General features: G+C 44.4%; 1 protein-coding gene across 1 annotated transcript; it reads right to left on the bottom strand.

Annotated features, from left to right (window-relative positions):
* Positions 1 to 8518: 8518 nt before the first annotated feature.
* Positions 8519 to 13017, bottom strand: egr1 (early growth response 1). Its single transcript, XM_080415269.1, has 2 exons — positions 12346 to 13017; positions 8519 to 11146 (listed from the first exon to the last, which is right to left on the bottom strand). The coding sequence occupies exons 1-2, from the start codon at positions 12557 to 12559 to the stop codon at positions 9822 to 9824; spliced, it is 1539 nt and encodes a 512-aa protein (XP_080271395.1). The 5' UTR covers positions 12560 to 13017; the 3' UTR covers positions 8519 to 9821.
* Between the last annotated feature and the right edge of the window lie 5449 nt (positions 13018 to 18466).

The raw sequence follows: 18466 nt of genomic DNA, 5'->3' as shown, positions 1-18466 counted from the left end.
CTAGTTACTAAAGTTTTCAAATAATTGTATAGCGGAGTAAAAGTAAAAAAAATGCCTCTGAGATGTAGTGGAGGCGTAGAAGTAAAAGTATGTACTTAGTTACTTTACACCACTGCAGAGGTGTTTATAGCTGCATGCTGGATGATTATGTGAACACAGATGAATTATGATGGAAGCACACACAGTGGGACAGGTGAGTTCAACTGGTCTGACCCCCCCCCCCCCCCCCCCCTCCCACGTCCCCTGACCATCACCTTATACCTCGGCGGAGCATTACGCCACTAAAACCGGGAAAACTCTTCAGGTTAGAGTTGAGTTGGCTGGCGGTCAAGGCAGCGTGACATCACTTTGCTAGTAATGACCTGTCAACTGTTTCACATTAGGAAGCGTAAAGAATCCACATACACACTTGACAAAGCTGACAGATGCTGTCAGGCCACCATGCAGTCACATGGTCCTAAATGAGGACTTAACAGGCTGGATGTGACAGGGACACATCCCTGCACAGCCTGCTTACACATAACTAGCTGTTAGAGAGAGAGAGAGAGAGAGAGGGAGAGAGAGAGGGAGACAGGGAGAGTAAGAGAGAGATAGACAGACAGACAGACAGAGCAAGAGAGAGATAGACAGAGAGCAAGAGAGAGAGAGAGAGAGAGAGACAGACAGACAGACAGACAGACAGACAGACAGACAGACAGACAGACAGACAGACAGACAGACAGACAGACAGACAGACAGACAGACAGACAGACAGACAGACAGACAGACAGACAGACAGAGTATGAGAGAGAGAGAGAGAGAGAGAGAGAGAGAGAGAGAGAGAGAGAGAGAGTATGAGAGAGAGAGAGAGAGAGAGAGAGAGAGAGAGAGAGAGAGAGAGAGAGAGAGAGAGAGAGAGAGAGAGAGAGAGAGAGAGAGAGAGAGAGAGTGACAGATAGACAGAAAGAGAAGGAAGGATGCTATAATTTCAAGGCTGTATTAATTGAATGGAATTGGCACCAGCTTTCATGACACAGGACATAAATTGGCAGGCTTTGTGATTTTCCCATCCAACAGTGATCATCACCAGTAAGGACCAGTATAGACTGGTATGGAGCAGTTGGAGTGATATCAGAGATGCTTTTCTCCAACCCCCACGGGAGCTGCCATGAGAAAATACTAGTCCAGAGTCAATTTGTAGGTTTGTGTCCGGTTTGTGAGCGTGTGTGCTTGTGTGTGCTTGTGTGTGCGTGTGTGTATGTGTGTGTGTGTGTGTGTGTGTGTGTACCAGCCTGGTCGCCAGAAAAAAAAACGTTGCCCAGAACCATTCAGTGACAAAGTTTTTAATCCCCAAAACGTTGCGTGTGAACATGCAATGACATGGTCAGCAAATGCAGACCAAACCATGTTGAGTCAATCCTCAATTTTACGTTCCTAAACCTAACCTTAACCCTAACCTTAACTTCACAAAAGGCAATGCCTAAGCCTAACACTAAACGTATTCTTTTTTTTATAATGATTTATTTATTGACAATGCACAATGTACACATATCCTTATCATATCTTTCTTCATTTTCCTTTTTTTGTAAAAAGACAAGGAATAAAGAAAATGACAAGATACACAAAAACACCACAAAAAAGGGAAACAAAAATGCAAAAACCACTAAACGTATTCTTAACCCTAAACCTATAAGCGTTGAAATGTGACGTTTTTGGGGTCCAGAAACATTGATGTATTGTGACGTTTCCTCTGGCGATTGGGTTGGTATATGTACATGTGTTTGTGTGTTCTGTTGAGCTGTGCATGTGTGTGTGTGGGGGGGGGGATACGGTGGGGGGTGTATGGAGGGGCTCCATCCCACCCAGCAGGTACCACAGCCCTCCGCTACCTGCGCGCAGCACCCTGATGACACCAGCCGGCGTGAAAGTGGTCATCAGTTCCACCTCATCACTATGGAACTAAATATAACAGCACAGCGGCTTCCAACGGGACTGGGAGGCCAGCTGTAGTGGGGGCGGGTGTGGGGGGGTGGGGGGTGGTCTGGACAGATGATTATACACATTACGCCGTATCCCTCCACCTTGATAATTCTCACATTTCCCCTGTGATCAGGCTGTCACCCTGAGATGCGCAACACCTTCAGCTCATGCACATACACACACAGTATACACACACACATAGCAGATACAGGTAAACATGTTGTCCACACACACACACACACACACACACACACACACACACACACACACACACACACACACACACACACACACACACACACACATGCACACATGCACACATGCACACACACACGCACACACAGACACAGAGAGAGAGTACACGTCGGGACACCTGTTTACCTACCCAGGCAGGGATTTGATATCTTTTCATAGGGAGTGATTATTCCATGGTGAATGTCTTTAGCAGCAGCCAGATGAAAGACGTTGGCAGAGCTTCATCAAAGCACAGCAGATATATACACACTTTGAGCTTGTCACTCACAGAGTAAAAGCTTCCGTATCAAGCAGCAAGACAAAGGTTTCTCTGTCTCTCTGTCTCTCTCTCTACTCCCCCCCCCCCCCCACCCCATCACTGTCTCTCCATATGTCACATTAGTTAGTTATCTCGGAGCCAGTGCAAATGCTTCTGTTGGTCTTTTTTTGTTGTGTGACTAGAGCTTTGTCTTTGGTGCAGATTACATTATTTATCATAAATTAATTCCACACGCATGAACACACGTTACCTAATGACCATGAGCGAGTGGGTTGAGAATAGCCTGTGGCTGTCAGGGACACCGCTGTTAACGTAGTGGTACACTACTACTGAAGTAGTTGTACACACTACTGCTAAAGTATTACTGCTACTAACGTAGTAGTGTACGGTAGATCAATTTATGATTGACATAGAAAAACCTTTGCTGGCGTGAGAAAAAGAAAATGTGTGCTTCTGTGTGTGTGTGAGAGAGAGCATGTGCACGCATGATAATGTCTGTTATGCCCGTCTGTGTATATGTGTTTGAGTGCGTGTGCGTGTGTGCGTGTGTGTCTGTGTGTGTGAGAACAGGTGGCTGCAGCTCAATCAGATCAGACGCCTAGCCCCAGCCTGATTGACAGATGTAGAGTCACCGCAGGACACATTTGATAGGCGTGTGTGTGTGCGAGTTTAGGCTCCTCCTCAGCTAAAAGAACAGCACAGCACATAAGATGCCCCGATTTTATTATTAAGTCAATAAGCAATAAGCATCATGTTATATCTGCCATGTTTGTACAGTGACTGTATTCCTTATTAAAATACTCTCATAGCGTCACTGTGTTATACGCAGTTTCTTCAGTGACTCTATTCCTTATTTAAGTTCCCTTAAAGCCTCATTGTGTTTCTACAGTATCAGTACAGTGACTGAATACCTTGTTAAAATACTCTCATTCTCCCACTGTTTCTACAGTGTTTCTACAGTGTGAGCTTGTAGAACGGCTATTTTCGGCGAATGTTTGCCTTATTCAAATACTCTCGTTCTCTCGCTGTTTCTACAGTGGCTGTATTCCTTGTTAAAATACAGTTTTTACAGTTTCTACAGTGAATGTATTCCTTATTAACCACTTAAACCCTATATACTTCAATGACTGGGATCCCCAGGGGTCTGTACTTCCCCCCCCCCCCCCCCTTTCCCCTCTACACCAAATCTCTTTGCCGAAAATAGCAGATCTACAAACTCATAACACGCCGCGAGGCGTTGTGAGCTTGTAGAACAGCTATTTTCGGCGAATGTTTGCCTATTATGACATGCCCATAACAGGGATGCTAGGGTTCATGTGGTTAAAGTACCCCCCCCCCCCAATGCCTTCACTGTGTTTCTCCAGTTTCTACAGCAGTGACTGTATTCCTTATTAAAACACCCTCATGCCCTCGCTGGACAGGAATAACGGAATAACAGCAAACTTTTGTTTACTTGGTGAAGAAACATCCGCTATGCTGACAAGTAACGTCTGACCACAAAGCCTTATGGCATGCACTGACACACACACTCACTTCTAATCTTGGTTGTTATTGTGCATGCTGGGCGGTTCTACTACAATGAGCCTGAAATGCACCCCTCCACTATTTCATCTGTGATGAACCATACAGACAGAAGGGTGGTTGTAAGAATATAACAAGCATTATTAGAATTAGATTTAGAATCAATTGTATTTGGCATAATTGTATAAGTACAAACATGTGGACATTAACTTTGTAGGTTCCTTTCTACACAAAAATATAAATATTTGAATCTATTAATATAATCTAATGACTTTGTGGAGAGCACTGTGACTGTCCCTCACGTCTCTGCAGACAGAATACATTTCAATTAGAAAACAATTACAATTGTACATGAACCCTCAATTATGGCTCACTGGGCTAATGAGGCTCTAAATGGCTCTCATTTCCATTTGTGTGATCTCCAGTTGATATTTTGTTTGAATAGACTTCATATTGTGGGATGAGGGGAATGAGGTGTCCTTCCAGACACCTGCTCGGTCGGTGATACATTCAACAGGAAGCTAACTGATGTCGAGGACTGATCACAGTCCTGATGAGAACAGACAAGGCTCTGAGAGGCATGACTGTATTTATTTACCTGCCCTCTGAGGCCTGGCGCTGGGATTGCATTTGATAGTCAGGCTCACAGACAGCCAAAGCAAACAATACGGATGTATTTATTGACCTTGACAATGGAAGAATTATGAAGACTGCTATGAATATCAGAGCGAACCAGGTGAAAGCTGTAGTACATGTATAGTACTTGATGCTTCATTCAAGAGGTGTTGTTTTTGGAGGCACACTTCAAACAGGCATGTCTTATTAGAGAGATGCAGGAACTCAGGAAGTGGTGTAGCAAAAAAACTGATGTTGGTTGTGATTTAAGAAATTCGAAAGAAATACACGCTGGATATTGAGTTACAGAATCCTATGTATTTTAAACAGATATGGCTAACAAACATGGAAAACACATCTGAGAGAGAGCGTAAACAGAAACGTTCTTGATTTTCTGGTAATGAATGCTTTGTGTCTTTGTGGATTATCATATATTGTGCAAGCAAAGCATCTGTTGAAGAGATACAATATAGCGATGACATTAGGAATGTCATCATGGGAAGTGTGAGCCTGTGTAGCAAACGCACTTGCTCAATAAAACTGATTTGTGGTTCATGTCATGTCTGAATTGAGTTGTGACGTCACTGACAAATCCTTGGTATCTTTATTCTACTACACCCATTCAGGTCCATTTGTACCCTCTTACTTCTGTAGTTAAATGAACACTGAATTTACTGTGTTGTAACAGAACTACAATACAACGCCATACACAAGGATGACAAACATCACCTTTAGGTTTGTGTTTAGGCTACAGTACCAATCCCCACAGACTCAACAGGTGTCTACAACTGTCTGCAGTGTTCCCCGTTGGCTGGTACAATACAGATAAAAATGCTGTGACAGTGAAGCTCTGAACGTGAGATCAATGGAGCATATTTAAAAGACATTAGAGAGCAGTTCGCCTGTCCTGCTCCTGTGATGAAGCGTGCAAGCGTGGCATCTGCGCCAAGGCGCTCCGTCCTCCTCTGTCCCAGCTGTTTAATCCCCACGTAGAGGTGCGAGACGCGTGGCCACAGGTCCGACAGCTGTTCCCGATCGTCCCGGACAGGGCTGGGCTCGCCAGCGGCCCAGGAGGAGGTGTCAGCTGTTGAGGGCAGAGGAGAGAGGAGATCCGCGCTGGCCCCAGAGCCCCAGAGCCCCTCAGTCACTCTCTAACTCGCTCACATTAAAGTGAGCTCTAATCACTGCCGGGACTTGGCCGATGATGTGGTTATCAAACGGCATATTTCAGAAAGGAATCTTAAAAGACCGGGGGGCAAAGAGGCAATAAGAGAACATTTGTATGTGGATGAAAGGGAAAAGTATAGACAGACCTTGCATCAGATTTATTGAGGTGTGTGTGTGTGTGTGTGTGTGTGTGTGTGTGTGTGTGTGTGTGTGTGTGTGTGTGTGTGTGTGTGTGTGTGTGTGTGTGTGTGTGTGCGCGTGTGCGTGTGCGGCTGTGGCAGGGGGGATGTCATTAGCATCTCCAGTTAAATCTGCAGTACTAGAGAGAGAGAGAGAGAGAGAGAGAGAGAGGGCAGAAGGAAAGAGGAGAGAGTGAACGTTAGGAGGGTTGAGGGAAGAATCTTTTGTTGCAATTTGGTTTTAACTCCCCAAAAAGAATAAGAGAACAAACATTTTTTTTAACAAAGGCGGAGCTCTTGAAGTGGATCCCATTGGGGCACAAGGTGGCTCCATTTGTGGGTTAGCATGCAGTGATCTCCTCACTCGCTTCCCTTAAAAGAACAGACCGGGTGGATGAGCTTTGATGTGCAAGGAACAGACACTCTGCTGCCTTGAACAAGAGCAAAGGAAAGACACTCCCTGAAAAGACATAGGCCTTCTTTCAAAAGCTGGGTGTACTGGGTACAGACCGGGTACGGATTGGGTATCGACAGGGTACGGAACCTGGCACAGTCAACCCATAACTTCCCCTGTGAAGCTCAATAATACTGACTGCAATATTGCATTTTTATGCCTCTGCACGAAAGTTCATTGCTGTACATGCAACCTGGAGAAGGATAATCTCAGGCTTTCACAAGTGAAAGGCTTTCTTGGAAGTGTAGAAAAATGGCTGCTGATGAATGATTCTTGATTTAGGACCAGGGACCAAAACAATTTTATAAACAAGGCTTTAAAATACACACATGGGGATTTCACCAAAATACTAGTGTAAATTGTGCTTTTTGTGTGATTTAAACAGGAACTTTGCTAGTATTTAATGTGAATCCTCTTTCTATTGAGGACAAGTGACGATACCTCTCAATGTGTTCCTTGTGTCGAGAGCTTGCGCTGGGAAATGGACACTAGCCTACATAAAACATTATACAGGTTAGTTTACGTAGGCTGGTGGCAATTTCCCAGGGCACGTTCTCGGCACAGAATGCAGTGGGAAGCGTTTTGTCCTCCTTGAAATAGAACGAAAGGATTCATGTTAAATATCAACAAACTTTCCCTTTAAACAGCAACATGACTTAAGGCCTTTAAACTCTAGTGATGAAATCAGCCACACTGGTGATGTGTTTGTGTTTTGTGTTTGTTTATCCTGTTTCATATGCTGTGTATTTTAATTATTTATTCAGCAACAATGGTATGATCTATCTAGGAATACAAACGCTGCAGGACACAACTCCATTAGTGTGTAGACTTACTATAGACTGTATGAATACTGTATATCACAAACACAAGCTCAGCATGCACGCGCACTCACACACGCATGCATACACGCGTGCACACACGGACGCGCACGCGTGCACACACACACACACACACACACACACACACACACACACACACACACACACACACACTCACAAGACCCAATTTGGAAAGTCAATTTGGGATCAGGAGACCAATTATCTTAATTATTTTCCTTTCCATCCAATCCCTTTCTCTCTTCCTCTTGTTTTTCCACTTTCTATTTTAGCTGTGTTTGCATTTGTGCATATTTTGATGAGTGTATTTCACAGCACAAAATTACTCTCAAACTCTGGGTGCAAACTTATAGCCCGTCTCTTGTCTCCTCCTATTATCTGGCCATCAGAACAAATCTGCTTTTTGGGTTCTTTAATATATAGGCAAGAGACTAACTTGATTTATTTCCATATTTAAGCATGTAGTGAGAATGCCTTGCCTAACTCACGGCAGAAGATGATGAATAATGATGGTGCATGTAAGCTGTTATTATACCGTGCATGAAAACTTAAAGAAACAACTGTTGCACCTTCGGGGCCAGTTTGTTCACTTGTACTATTGCAACAATAAAATATAGCCTGCATGGTTATTGCTCAACTGCTCATTCAATGCAAGATGACAGCATCTTGCCGAGCACGTTTGTAGAAAATAAGGTAATTATCACGTGATGGATTTCACCTGTGCCCTGGGCACTTAACCCCAGTCATGTCTCAACATGGTGTTCACAAGAATGGTTGGTTTAAAAATACCCCCTCACCCCCTCCCCTCCCCCCAAGTAATTCATCTCAGTAACACTGTGCAGGATAGCTGCTGTTGTGGACTCGGAAAAAAGCAAAGAATTTGAAATCTGAAAGAATAATTGAAAAAGGTAGATGAGCTGAATAGCTTCCAAGAACATGTTAGATCTTGATAATGATTCCCCATCTTCAGTGTTTATGGGCATGGGTGTGTTTATGGGCATGGGAGTCAGGCTCTTGTATTATCATTAACACAAGGTCCAGTGTTGGTGGTGTAGTGTCATTAAATAATGCTGTGCAGATTTTGATCAAATTAAATGGTAACTGGTCAAATCTATATATATGTATATATTTATATATGAGGGATAAGAATGAAGCTGCACAATGGAGGGTTTTGAAGTGCAATGTCAATATTCCACTGTGAAACAGACTGGATACCAATTGAAATACTTGAAATACAGTAGTCAATAATAATGAAAGGAAGGGAAAACAGAGATTACATATATATTCATATTTTATTTATATTTCATTTCTGGGAGGATATCTTGTACACCAAATATCCCATTGGCAGTTAAGCGCATTCAATGTGTTCAGAAGCCAGAAACAGTCACTTGGTTTTACAAACACAAATACAAAATAAAGATAAAACACAAAATAATGAACTGCATGTAAATAACATACAAAAGAATCCCATGCCTACTCAGTAGGTAACTTCAACATTCCAGCTCTCAAAGTTGTGGATATTTACACTTCAGTTTTACAAAAATATAGTTTTATAATTTTTCTCCTTGTTTTTTCTTTTTGCTTACATTCTAAATGAAATGAAGCGGTGCCCTCATGTCTCATCCCTTTGAACCCTCTGAGCATAACGTACATTCTGTAACAAAAATATCCCCCTCCACCCCTTAAGGCGTGATGCGACGATGCATCCTCTCTTTGCGCGCAGCCCAAGTCGCAACAACGCTCCACAGAAAGGCACCAAAAACGAGATTGTTTGTCTAGTTTTGTTGTTTTTAAGTGAAGGTATTTTTTTTCTTTTCTCTTTTTGTCCACATAACAGAGCGATATGTCACATGTGAGAAAGAGAGAAAGAGATAGTACCAGTGGATGATATTTACAAAATAACAGAAAGTAACATCACTCTTACTCATGCTTGAATACTTAAGTGCTTCTTTTTTTCTTTTCTTTTTTCTTCTCCAAACAATGTCAAAACGTATCACAGCATCATCACTACATAATAGAGAAAGTATTGAGAAAATATGGCCCTGCTCACTTCAAATAATACAATGCAAATATGCAAATAGGTTTTCACATCAATGGTACCAAAGAATGATAAAAACAAAACATGGCACGTCTACAATATACATATACGGTAGCTTATGTATATCATTGAATGTCTTTTGTAATGTTTGAGCGTCTGCAAGGGCAAAGCGTGCCTCAACACCGTGACACCGTGCTGCCAGTGTTCATCCCATGAGCTTGTCTCTAGGTGTTTGTGTTCATCAAGAGGAGAGACCTGCCTCACGCCTCAATTGAAGTGCTTTACGGAGACGGAAAAAATCCCTTTTTTGTCTTATCGTCTTTGCTCAGTCCTCGACATGTATAGGGGGTATTTTTCTTCTCTTTTTCAGGTAAATCTCAAGGATTCACCCGACACACTGACGGAAAAAAAGTGCTTTCTCGGATGGGGGGAAAACATTTTGATGCCGATTTCTTTCCCCTCGATGAACCTTAAAGAAGGCGGAGGTGGAGCAACGTTGTTTTCGTTTAAAGTGTCATTCTTTTGGCTTTTCTCTCCTTTAGCAGATCTCGATTGTCCTCGGGGAGAGAGTGGTTTGCATGTCTGATAGCGGGGTGGGGACCGGGGAGCTGTAGAGGTTGGACCCAATGGAGGAGGTGAGGAATGAGGAGGTGACTTGGGACTGAAAGGTGTTGGACATGGATACTGACGGGTAGGTAGTGGCGATGGACGGAGAGGGGTAGGAGTTGTGGACGGGGGAGGAGTAGCAGGAGGTGACAGGAGAGGAGTAAGAGGAGACAGGGGAGGGGTAGGAGGTGATGGGGGAGGGGTAGGAGGTGATGGGGGAGGAGTAGCTCGACGCTGGCGAGGCGGCCGAGACGGAAGCTGCCGTCACCACCACGGCCCCTCCCTTCTCCACCTTCTTGTCTTTCTGACGAAGGTGGATCTTCGTGTGCCTCTTCCTCTCGTCGCTGCGGGCAAACTTGCGTCCACAGATCTCGCAGGCGAAGGGCTTCTCTCCGGTGTGCGTGCGGATGTGCGTCGTCAGGTGGTCGCTGCGGCTGAAGTTGCGCATGCAGATGCGACACTGGAAGGGCTTCTGGCCCGTGTGGATGCGGATGTGACGCGTGAGCTCGTCAGAGCGTGAGAAGCGGCGGTCACAGGTCTCCACGGGGCAGGCGTACGGCCTCTCATGAGGAGGGGTCTTACTGGGCCTGGTGGGGTACTTGCGCATGCGACTGGGCTTGATCAGCTGGGACTGGTAGACGTTCTTTAGGTCTTGGGAGCCCGTCTGGGTGGCGAAGGCTTTGATGGTGGACAGAGGGGTGAGGGAGGGCTGGCCCGCTTGGTTCTGGAAGGGCTTCTGGTCTTGGGACACCAGGCTGATCTCTCCCTGCTGCTGGGGGAACAGGTAGTCTGGGATCATTGGCACGGTGCAACTGAAACTGGTGCTGCAGGTCTTGCCATTGGGGTAGGCAGGAGGAGGGTACTGTAGGGACCCTCCAGCCGAGCTGGGGAACGCCTGGCCCGGGTCGGGGAAGATGTCAGGGTTTGAACTGGAGTAGGTGGGGGCGGCCGAGTAGATGGGGTTGGGCTCGCTGTGGTGGATGGAGCAACTGAGGCTGGAGCTCGAGGTAGATGAAGAGGAGGAGGACGGAGGGAGGGAGGAAGACGAGCTGGTCTGAGAGCCAAGGGAGGAAGAGGTGGAGATGCCCACCAGGCCGCTGACGAGGCTGAAGAGGGGCTCTGCCCAGAGGCTGTTGCTGCAGTTAGAAGCCGGCTCCAGGGTGAAGCGACCTGTGTAAGAGATGGGGGGCAGCCTCTGGGTGGAGTACGTCTGCTCCATCGACTTCTCACAGTTGATGGAGATGTCAGGTAACGTATCTGCACAGACCAGAGAGAGAGAGAGAGAGGACATTAATCAACTTGTCAATATTCAGACGCAGGGAGAGGGCAGTGTGTCATCCCTCTTCCCCCCACACACATCAGCTCAGCTGGTACCCCCAACACAAGCATGCATGCCCGCACTCACACATACACACGGACCCGCATGCACGCACTCGCACGCACGCGCATGCATGCATGCACGCACACACACACACTAAACTCATAACTCTTATACTGGCTGAATATTTCAACCTATAAAAGAGCTGCTGTGCAAGCTTATCAATCTGCATACATGCATTCCCCTCCTCAACCATTTCTTTCATTCCCTCTCTCCCTCTAGCACAGACACAAATACGCACACACACGCACACACGTTCCTGAAGCCCATCACATAGCCAACAGCAATTGATTACCTAAACTGCAGTTCAGCTGGTTTTAGGAATGCAATTTGAATTGAGCTGTAGGAGTGTAGAGGTATGCAGTGACTGAGCACCATTTGAGTCCTTTGAGAGTCAATACAGGGCTTCCATTAAATTAGTTTCTTACTCTATTTTAAAATGTTCCCTTTTTGTGTTCATGTCAGCTCAAATTCAAATATATTTGTACACTAATTGTGCTTTCAGAATGTCTACACATATTTGATTTGACATTACAACCCATAAGGGATAACATATAATTCCAATAGTTGATACTGTATAATAACATGTCTTGCATAAAATACAGAGTTGAACTCTTTTAGAATAATTAACGGAGTTAATAATAAAATAGTTGGCTGAACACAAATAATTATCTAAGTTATGCAACTATTTATTTATGCCACAAACTCCACTCCACTCCAATGGCTCTGTGTTGATTTCTGTCCTACTGTTAATCCATCTGTGCCATGTAAAGCAGTGTTTCTCAAATTGGGGTCCAGGGACCCCCAGGGGTCCTTGGGGGGGGGGGGTACCAGGGGGTCCCCAGCTAAATTTGTTAATATAGCATCACAATCATTTTAACCACTTTAACCATATGACTATTCAAAAATAGCAGATCTACAAGCTCATAGCATTTTTCGAAAAATCCCTGCCACAAAATATTTTTCAAATGGGGGTCCACAGCCAAATACATATCATTTTGAGGGGTCTTAAGACATGAAAAAGTTTGAGAACCACTGGTGTAAAGAACCAAAAGGCAAAGCGTTCAGCTGCTCTTACCTCCTGAAAGGTGGTCGGCAAACTGCTCTCCCTCTCCCGACCCGAAGCCTCCTGCACCCTCGGGTGCAGAGGCGGTGAGGAAGGGGGTGCCCGCCGAGCTGAGCATCATCATCTCCTCCAGTTTGGGGTAGTTATCCATGGGGGAGTGGGGGAAGCTCAGGGGGTCGGAGATCTGCAGGGCCGGGAGGATCATTTCAGTCTTGGTCGCAGCCATCCTCCGGAGCCGATCGAGGGACTGTCTGGACGGCAGTGCTGGTGCCTCGCAGGTGGGAGGAATCACTTTAGTCCAGCTCTCTGTGAGGAGCGGCTGTCAGACGGATGCTTTTCTTCGTTTTCCTCTCCTTGTCCGGTTGTCTTCTCTCGTTTGTGTTTTCTCTTTTGTCAGAGATGAGTAAAGATCCAATTGTCTTCTTTTAGTATTTCTGCTTTTTTTTGTCAGAAATCAGATCAGAAGTGTCCTTTTTTTACTCATGAATCGAGATCAGTCAATGAATTAAATCTTGATATGCTCAAGATTAGTATTAAATCATATCCCAGTAATGAGGGTGTTGTTCACCGGTCTTGGATTGGAGTGTTGTTTTTTTTAATTCACTTTTTTAGTTTTGTTGTGCGTTGTGTTTGTCTGTCTAGATCTCTGCTCTAACGATCTGCTCTGTGCTGTCTGTGGGCTGTGAGGGCTCTCTCTGCTGCTCAGAGGTTTCCCTCCTCCTTTTTATATACTCCTAGCCGTGACGTAGATGTCCATATTTGGATCGGGGAGGAAGCCCATATTTAGGCACTGCAGCAGTGGAGGACACATGACGCTGGGCCTGGGGGGAAAGCGAGAGAGAGAGAGAGCAGAGACCTTAAATCAAGCTCTCGCTGTAAATCGCGGACACATAGACCCACACTTCCTCTAGTGTATGGTCAAAGTAGAATTATTCCGTGCGATAGCCGCGCGTTTCTTGCATTCTCGCCGTAGATTCGGATCGGATTTCCCATCTGTGCAGCAGCAGGCATGGGCTGCGCGCTTAGCCGGAAAACCTGGCTCCGCCGTGCCTTATAAGGTCGTGACTACATAAGGACCTATTCCGGTGGGTTTCCATTTCCCGTTGCCCTTATTTGGGACTTCCTCCTGAGGTAGAGCGCTGATCGCTGCTTGGCAGTGAATGAGAGGCTGGAGGAGCGCAAATCATGTCCACAGTCCAGCGTCTCTCTCTCTCTCTCTCTCACAATAAGTAATGTCAGCAGCAGTATGTTCTATTCTGCTGCTCCGGTTTGAAGCGCAGCCTCACAGGCTACAGCTGAACTTAAACACTGTGCTGCTATTTAAAATAAAACGACAAAAAACATACAAGCTGTCCTGTATGTTTTCAGTGTTTGGGTGTTAATTCAATCTGTTTATTGCATTTTTTTTGCACTAGAGGAAGCTATTACGTATCTGCATAATACCAACTTCTGATGTTGAATGCTTCTGTGGAAAATACAATAAACAAAGTAAAAACATAAATAAAAAAATAAAAAACATACAAGCCAGCTTGCTCTTGTAGAAGGCTAGTAGCCTAGACGAGACGATAGTTGGGATAAGATATAGCTAGATTCGGCTGTCTTTTACTATAATAAAACGATCGTTCACCGAAAATGTATGTTGGACATTGTCTTCGCAAATTCAGCATTCTTTTGGGTTTGTGTGTGTCCAAATGAGCAATTTAGAATTTAGGTAATTTTGCAGATGGTCTTCTTGAGTGACAGTCCAATGGTGGCGCTTGCCGGAAAAGACAGCTTGAAGATCAGTTATTTTCGGCAAGCGACACCAATGGAGTGTAAGGCAGGCTATTCAAATTTAGTTTTGTAAGTGCATTAGAAAAAAATCACACCCTGTGTGAAGTGGGCGGTGTCTTATTAGCTAATCACAATACTGAATGGAGTCAACCAATCATGTACAAAAAATAAATACATTTATTGAAACACTCTTTATGATGGACGAAACCATAACTTGAAAAAAACCAATCTATGGTTTTTTTCAAGTTATGGTTTCTTATATAGGGCTATGCACATGTGTCATGTGACACTGGCCAATCACAGTCCTGAATAGACTGTGATTGGCCAATCACAGCGCAGGATAATTGTACAAATTTCCAAACCTCACTTATAGGGGCGGTTTCAGCGCAGGATAATTGTACAAATTTCCAAACCTCACTTACAGGGGCGGTTTCACCGCCCAAAAATGCTCCTTGGAGCACAGGTCTCTGCCAGGTCAGGTAGGTTATTGTGGGCCAGCAATGTTCGGAATTTGCCAATTAGGATGGAATATGAAAAATCAGTCAGATCCTTCTTGATCACTTGACTTTTGTCAATTGAGATAATGTGTACCGATTTGCATGATGTTTGGAATACATTTGTAGGAGTAATATAATATTGTTTTGGTGCAAAAATTGGCCTCCATGGTGGCGCTATAATAAGGCAATTTTAAAAGGGTGGCATTTCTTCAATAGTGAAAATGTGCATGCAAAGTTTCACAATCGGACTGACGGAGGATTTGGATAAAATCTGAAGGAGTAATATAAAAAAAAAAGTTTTACATCAGTCAGCCTCCTGGTGGCGCTATAAAGGCAGATGTGAAAATGCAGGGCAAAGGTTTTTCCTATGCCTCTAGGGAGTGCGCAAACAAAGTTTTACACAGATTGGTACAGTTATAGGTAAAAACACAAATCGGCCTGTTATAGCGCCGCATTTCATCCGGGGCCTAATGGAAATGTGCATGCAAAATGTCACAGAAATCGCACGCTGTGTTCATGATTTGAGGCGGAGCACTCCTGCAAACTTTGGAAGCCAAACTTAGCCAATCAGGATGGAATATGAAAAATCTGAAAGACCCGTTTTGTTTAATGACTATATACTGTGTACCGATTTGCGTGATGTTTGGACAAAATCTGTAGGAGTACTGTCAAAACATTTTGCAAAAATCGGCCTCCTGGTGGCGCTATAACAGGCCCATATGAAAAATTTGGGGCAGAGGTGCAGCTCTGGCATCCAGGGAGTTTCAGTGTGTGTGCACAGTTTCGCTGCGATCAAGCCAACGGTGCCGGAGATTAGCTTCCCACAGATGGACACACGGACAGACGGACGGACGGACGGACGGACGGACGGACAGACAGACAGACAGGGTGCAAACCTGGCATAGTGCTTCTGTCAACAAGTAGCTAGCATATGGCATATTTTCCGTTGGGCCCTATTAGTGTATTCCTAAACACTTAATAGCCTGTAAGCTATGCCTAACTATCTATTGATTTTAAATTGATGATATTTATGTTAGCCTAAATATGTTGTGCTTTGGGGATTCTTTTATTTTTAATTATTTATTTTTTACTATTACAGCGCAAAAAGTCTGGAAACTGTTAGCTATACCAGCAAACTCCTAAATTAACTTTCACTCTTTAGCAGTAGGAGAATGCTCTCTATTCTGTCATTGATTAATGAGAACAGATTGGCCTGGATGCTGACGATGTGCGGGGCGATCCGTCTAATTGAGGGGTGTCCCCGGCTCAATATTCGGGGAATCTCTCTGCCACTCAGCGGCCTAATGGGCCGTATTAACAACGCTGCCAGGACGCCTGCGGGGTACCGATGGATGTTCCCCCGGCTGTTCCGGATTCGGTAGCCGCGCCGGCACTCCTCGCTGACGGGAAATCAATGTGTTTCCCTCGCTGCTGACTGGATCTATATGTGCGAGCAGGCTCATTGGTAAACATTCTACGTGCTGGTTACAGTACGAGGGGACAGACGCGGGCGTGCAGGAGGAGAGGGCGGCTTAACCACGTTAATCAAATACAAATTGATTTAAAGTGATTTGATTGCGTACCAGGAGTTTCCATATGAAAATGTGTTAAATTGATGTCATCACATATTCTACTCAAGATGCCTTCCATCCACTGCAGGTGATGTGACAGATGCCATTATTATGATCAAAGATGATGGTGATCCATGGTGGTTGGTGTCAGGGCGGGCACGAAAAGAAAAATGGGAATGGGACAGTAGCCTATAGCAGTGGTTCTCAACCTTTTCAGGCTATGTCCCCCAAAATAATCATATTTGAACTGGGGACCCCCACCCTGACAAGCACTTGGAATGTAGGAGTTGAGGCCTTCAATTTTCGGTTCCACAGATAAATATTGTGAAAATAGCCGATCTAGAGCTAGATCGGCTATTTTCAAATGTTTTGCCTCATATATTATTTGACAATTTGACTTTCAAAAAAAGTCCTTAAATTGTCACTTCACTGTCATCTGGGGACCCCCCCAAAATCATGTGGTGAGCCCTCTGGGGGTCCCGACCCGCAGGTTGAGAACCACTGGCCTATAGAAACATGCATGCATGCACTCAGGCTACACATAACCTACAAATAGGCTACATGCATGCAAACATGCTATAGCAAAACAGTTTAGATCAACAGCTGGCACAACACTGCATAGGTTTTTAGGTTTGGATTCTCTCCCAGGCGTTCCTTTCAACCCCGTTTACCCCCATTAGAGTGATGAAGTCTGTCATTTATTATGGATGGTCTGACTCTGGAGCATTGCAGAGACTCCATAATAAAGCCCAACCAGGCCCAGAGAAAGAGAGAGAGAGAGCAAGAGAGAGAGAGGGAATACATTTTTCCTTAGTAACCCAGGGAAGGTGCAATTACAAATTATAAATTGTAATATGCTAGTATATTATGGTCATTCTCTACACCAGTAAGACGTGTATATTGATGGTGTTTTGCAATCAGGTTACTTTAAAACAAAATCTTTACAGTTATTATTATTATTACTACTTAGTAGCCTATAGTTTTACCTTACTTGTATTAGGTCTATAACTTTTGTATTTTTTATTTTTTACAGTACTTGTATTATATCATGTACTGTTACTCTGACATAATGACATTTCACAGCACATACATGTATGAGCATGTGACAAATGAAACCTAATTGAACCATTCTTTATTCATTCAGAGGTCGTTCAAAGAAGTTAGACTTTGAAAACGTTGACATTTGTGATTATTTTTGTGATAAGTTACAGGTTGCAGCTTTAAAAGCTATGTCAAACACCTATTCTCTAAGTCCAAATATAAAAATGCTGATTGGGCCTTAAACATATAGATAACAACATTTAAAGAAATTGTCAAAAAGAGGAGAAAAAAAGCTACATGCTCACATTGCATCACAATGTAACACTTTGTGTGCTTGTAGATTGGCTTTTTGCTATTCGTCGTACAGTGAAGGATAAATTAGGGCTTAAATGGTTGAGTCACTCTGGATAAAATCGTCTGCTAAATTGTAATCCTAAATTGTAACAAAAGGTGCACATTGTGAAATTCCAGTCGTTGTCTACTAGCTGTGACACCAGACAGACAAATGTATTTGCACCATGTCACTGTCTGAGACTATCCCTCTCCATTAGGCTGGCTGAGACTGTATCATCCGCAAACCCAGTTAGACGCGGGTCTGCCCTGGCAGGGGGATTCACCTGGATTAGTTTGGGGAGACGGTCTGAATGTATAACGCGGCTGAGCTGAGCAGCCATGTGCCGCGAGGTGCCGTGGCGAGCAGAGCCAACGCCTTGTCTCCATCTATTGCTGCTGTCATGCATCAGTTACGGAGGTCGATAAATACACTGCAGTGAAAAAAAGTAAATAAATAAATAAAAAAGGAAGAAAGAAGAGCGCAGAGAATAGATGAGAGAACTCATCATCTGATGACAATGTAATAAAATCAGGTTAGGGAAAACTCCCAGAAAAGTAATAAAGTAATAAAGATGATAAACAGTTCAACGGTAGCTGCTTGGGCCTCATGCCTTCACTGTGATACATGAAGAGAGAGGAAGCCAGATGCTGTAAGGACAAGGGATGTGCGTGTGTGTGTGTGTGTGTGTGTGTGTGTGTGTGTGTGTGTGTGTGTGTGTGTGTGTGTGTGTGTGTGTGTGTGTGTGTTGATGTGCGTTTCATGGTTTGCACACCTTTGCTGCCCACATAGCCAAGCCAGAGTAGTCTGATGAGACTCCAGGCTGCAAGACAGGCTCTCTCATTACACACGCACCCACACGCACACACACACACACACGCGCGCACGCACACACACACACACACACACACACACACACA

The sequence above is a fragment of the Gymnoscopelus braueri genome, assembly GCF_963280865.1.
Source record: "Gymnoscopelus braueri genome assembly, chromosome: 20".
NCBI classification, from domain to species: domain Eukaryota; kingdom Metazoa; phylum Chordata; class Actinopteri; order Myctophiformes; family Myctophidae; genus Gymnoscopelus; species Gymnoscopelus braueri.
The sequence above is the reverse complement of the archived record's forward strand: the minus strand, read 5'-3'. Positions and strand labels throughout refer to the sequence as shown.

What these genes read in the sequence shown, in the direction of transcription:
- egr1 (XM_080415269.1), bottom strand. Translation starts at nt 12,559, where the DNA reads ATGGCTGCGACCAAGACTGAAATGATCCTCCCGGCCCTGCAGATCTCC. An exon ending in TGCCGACCACCTTTCAGGAG is followed by an intron (nt 11,147 to 12,345) that starts GTAAGAGCAGCT and finishes TGGTCTGTGCAG; the next exon opens with ATACGTTACCTGACATCTCC.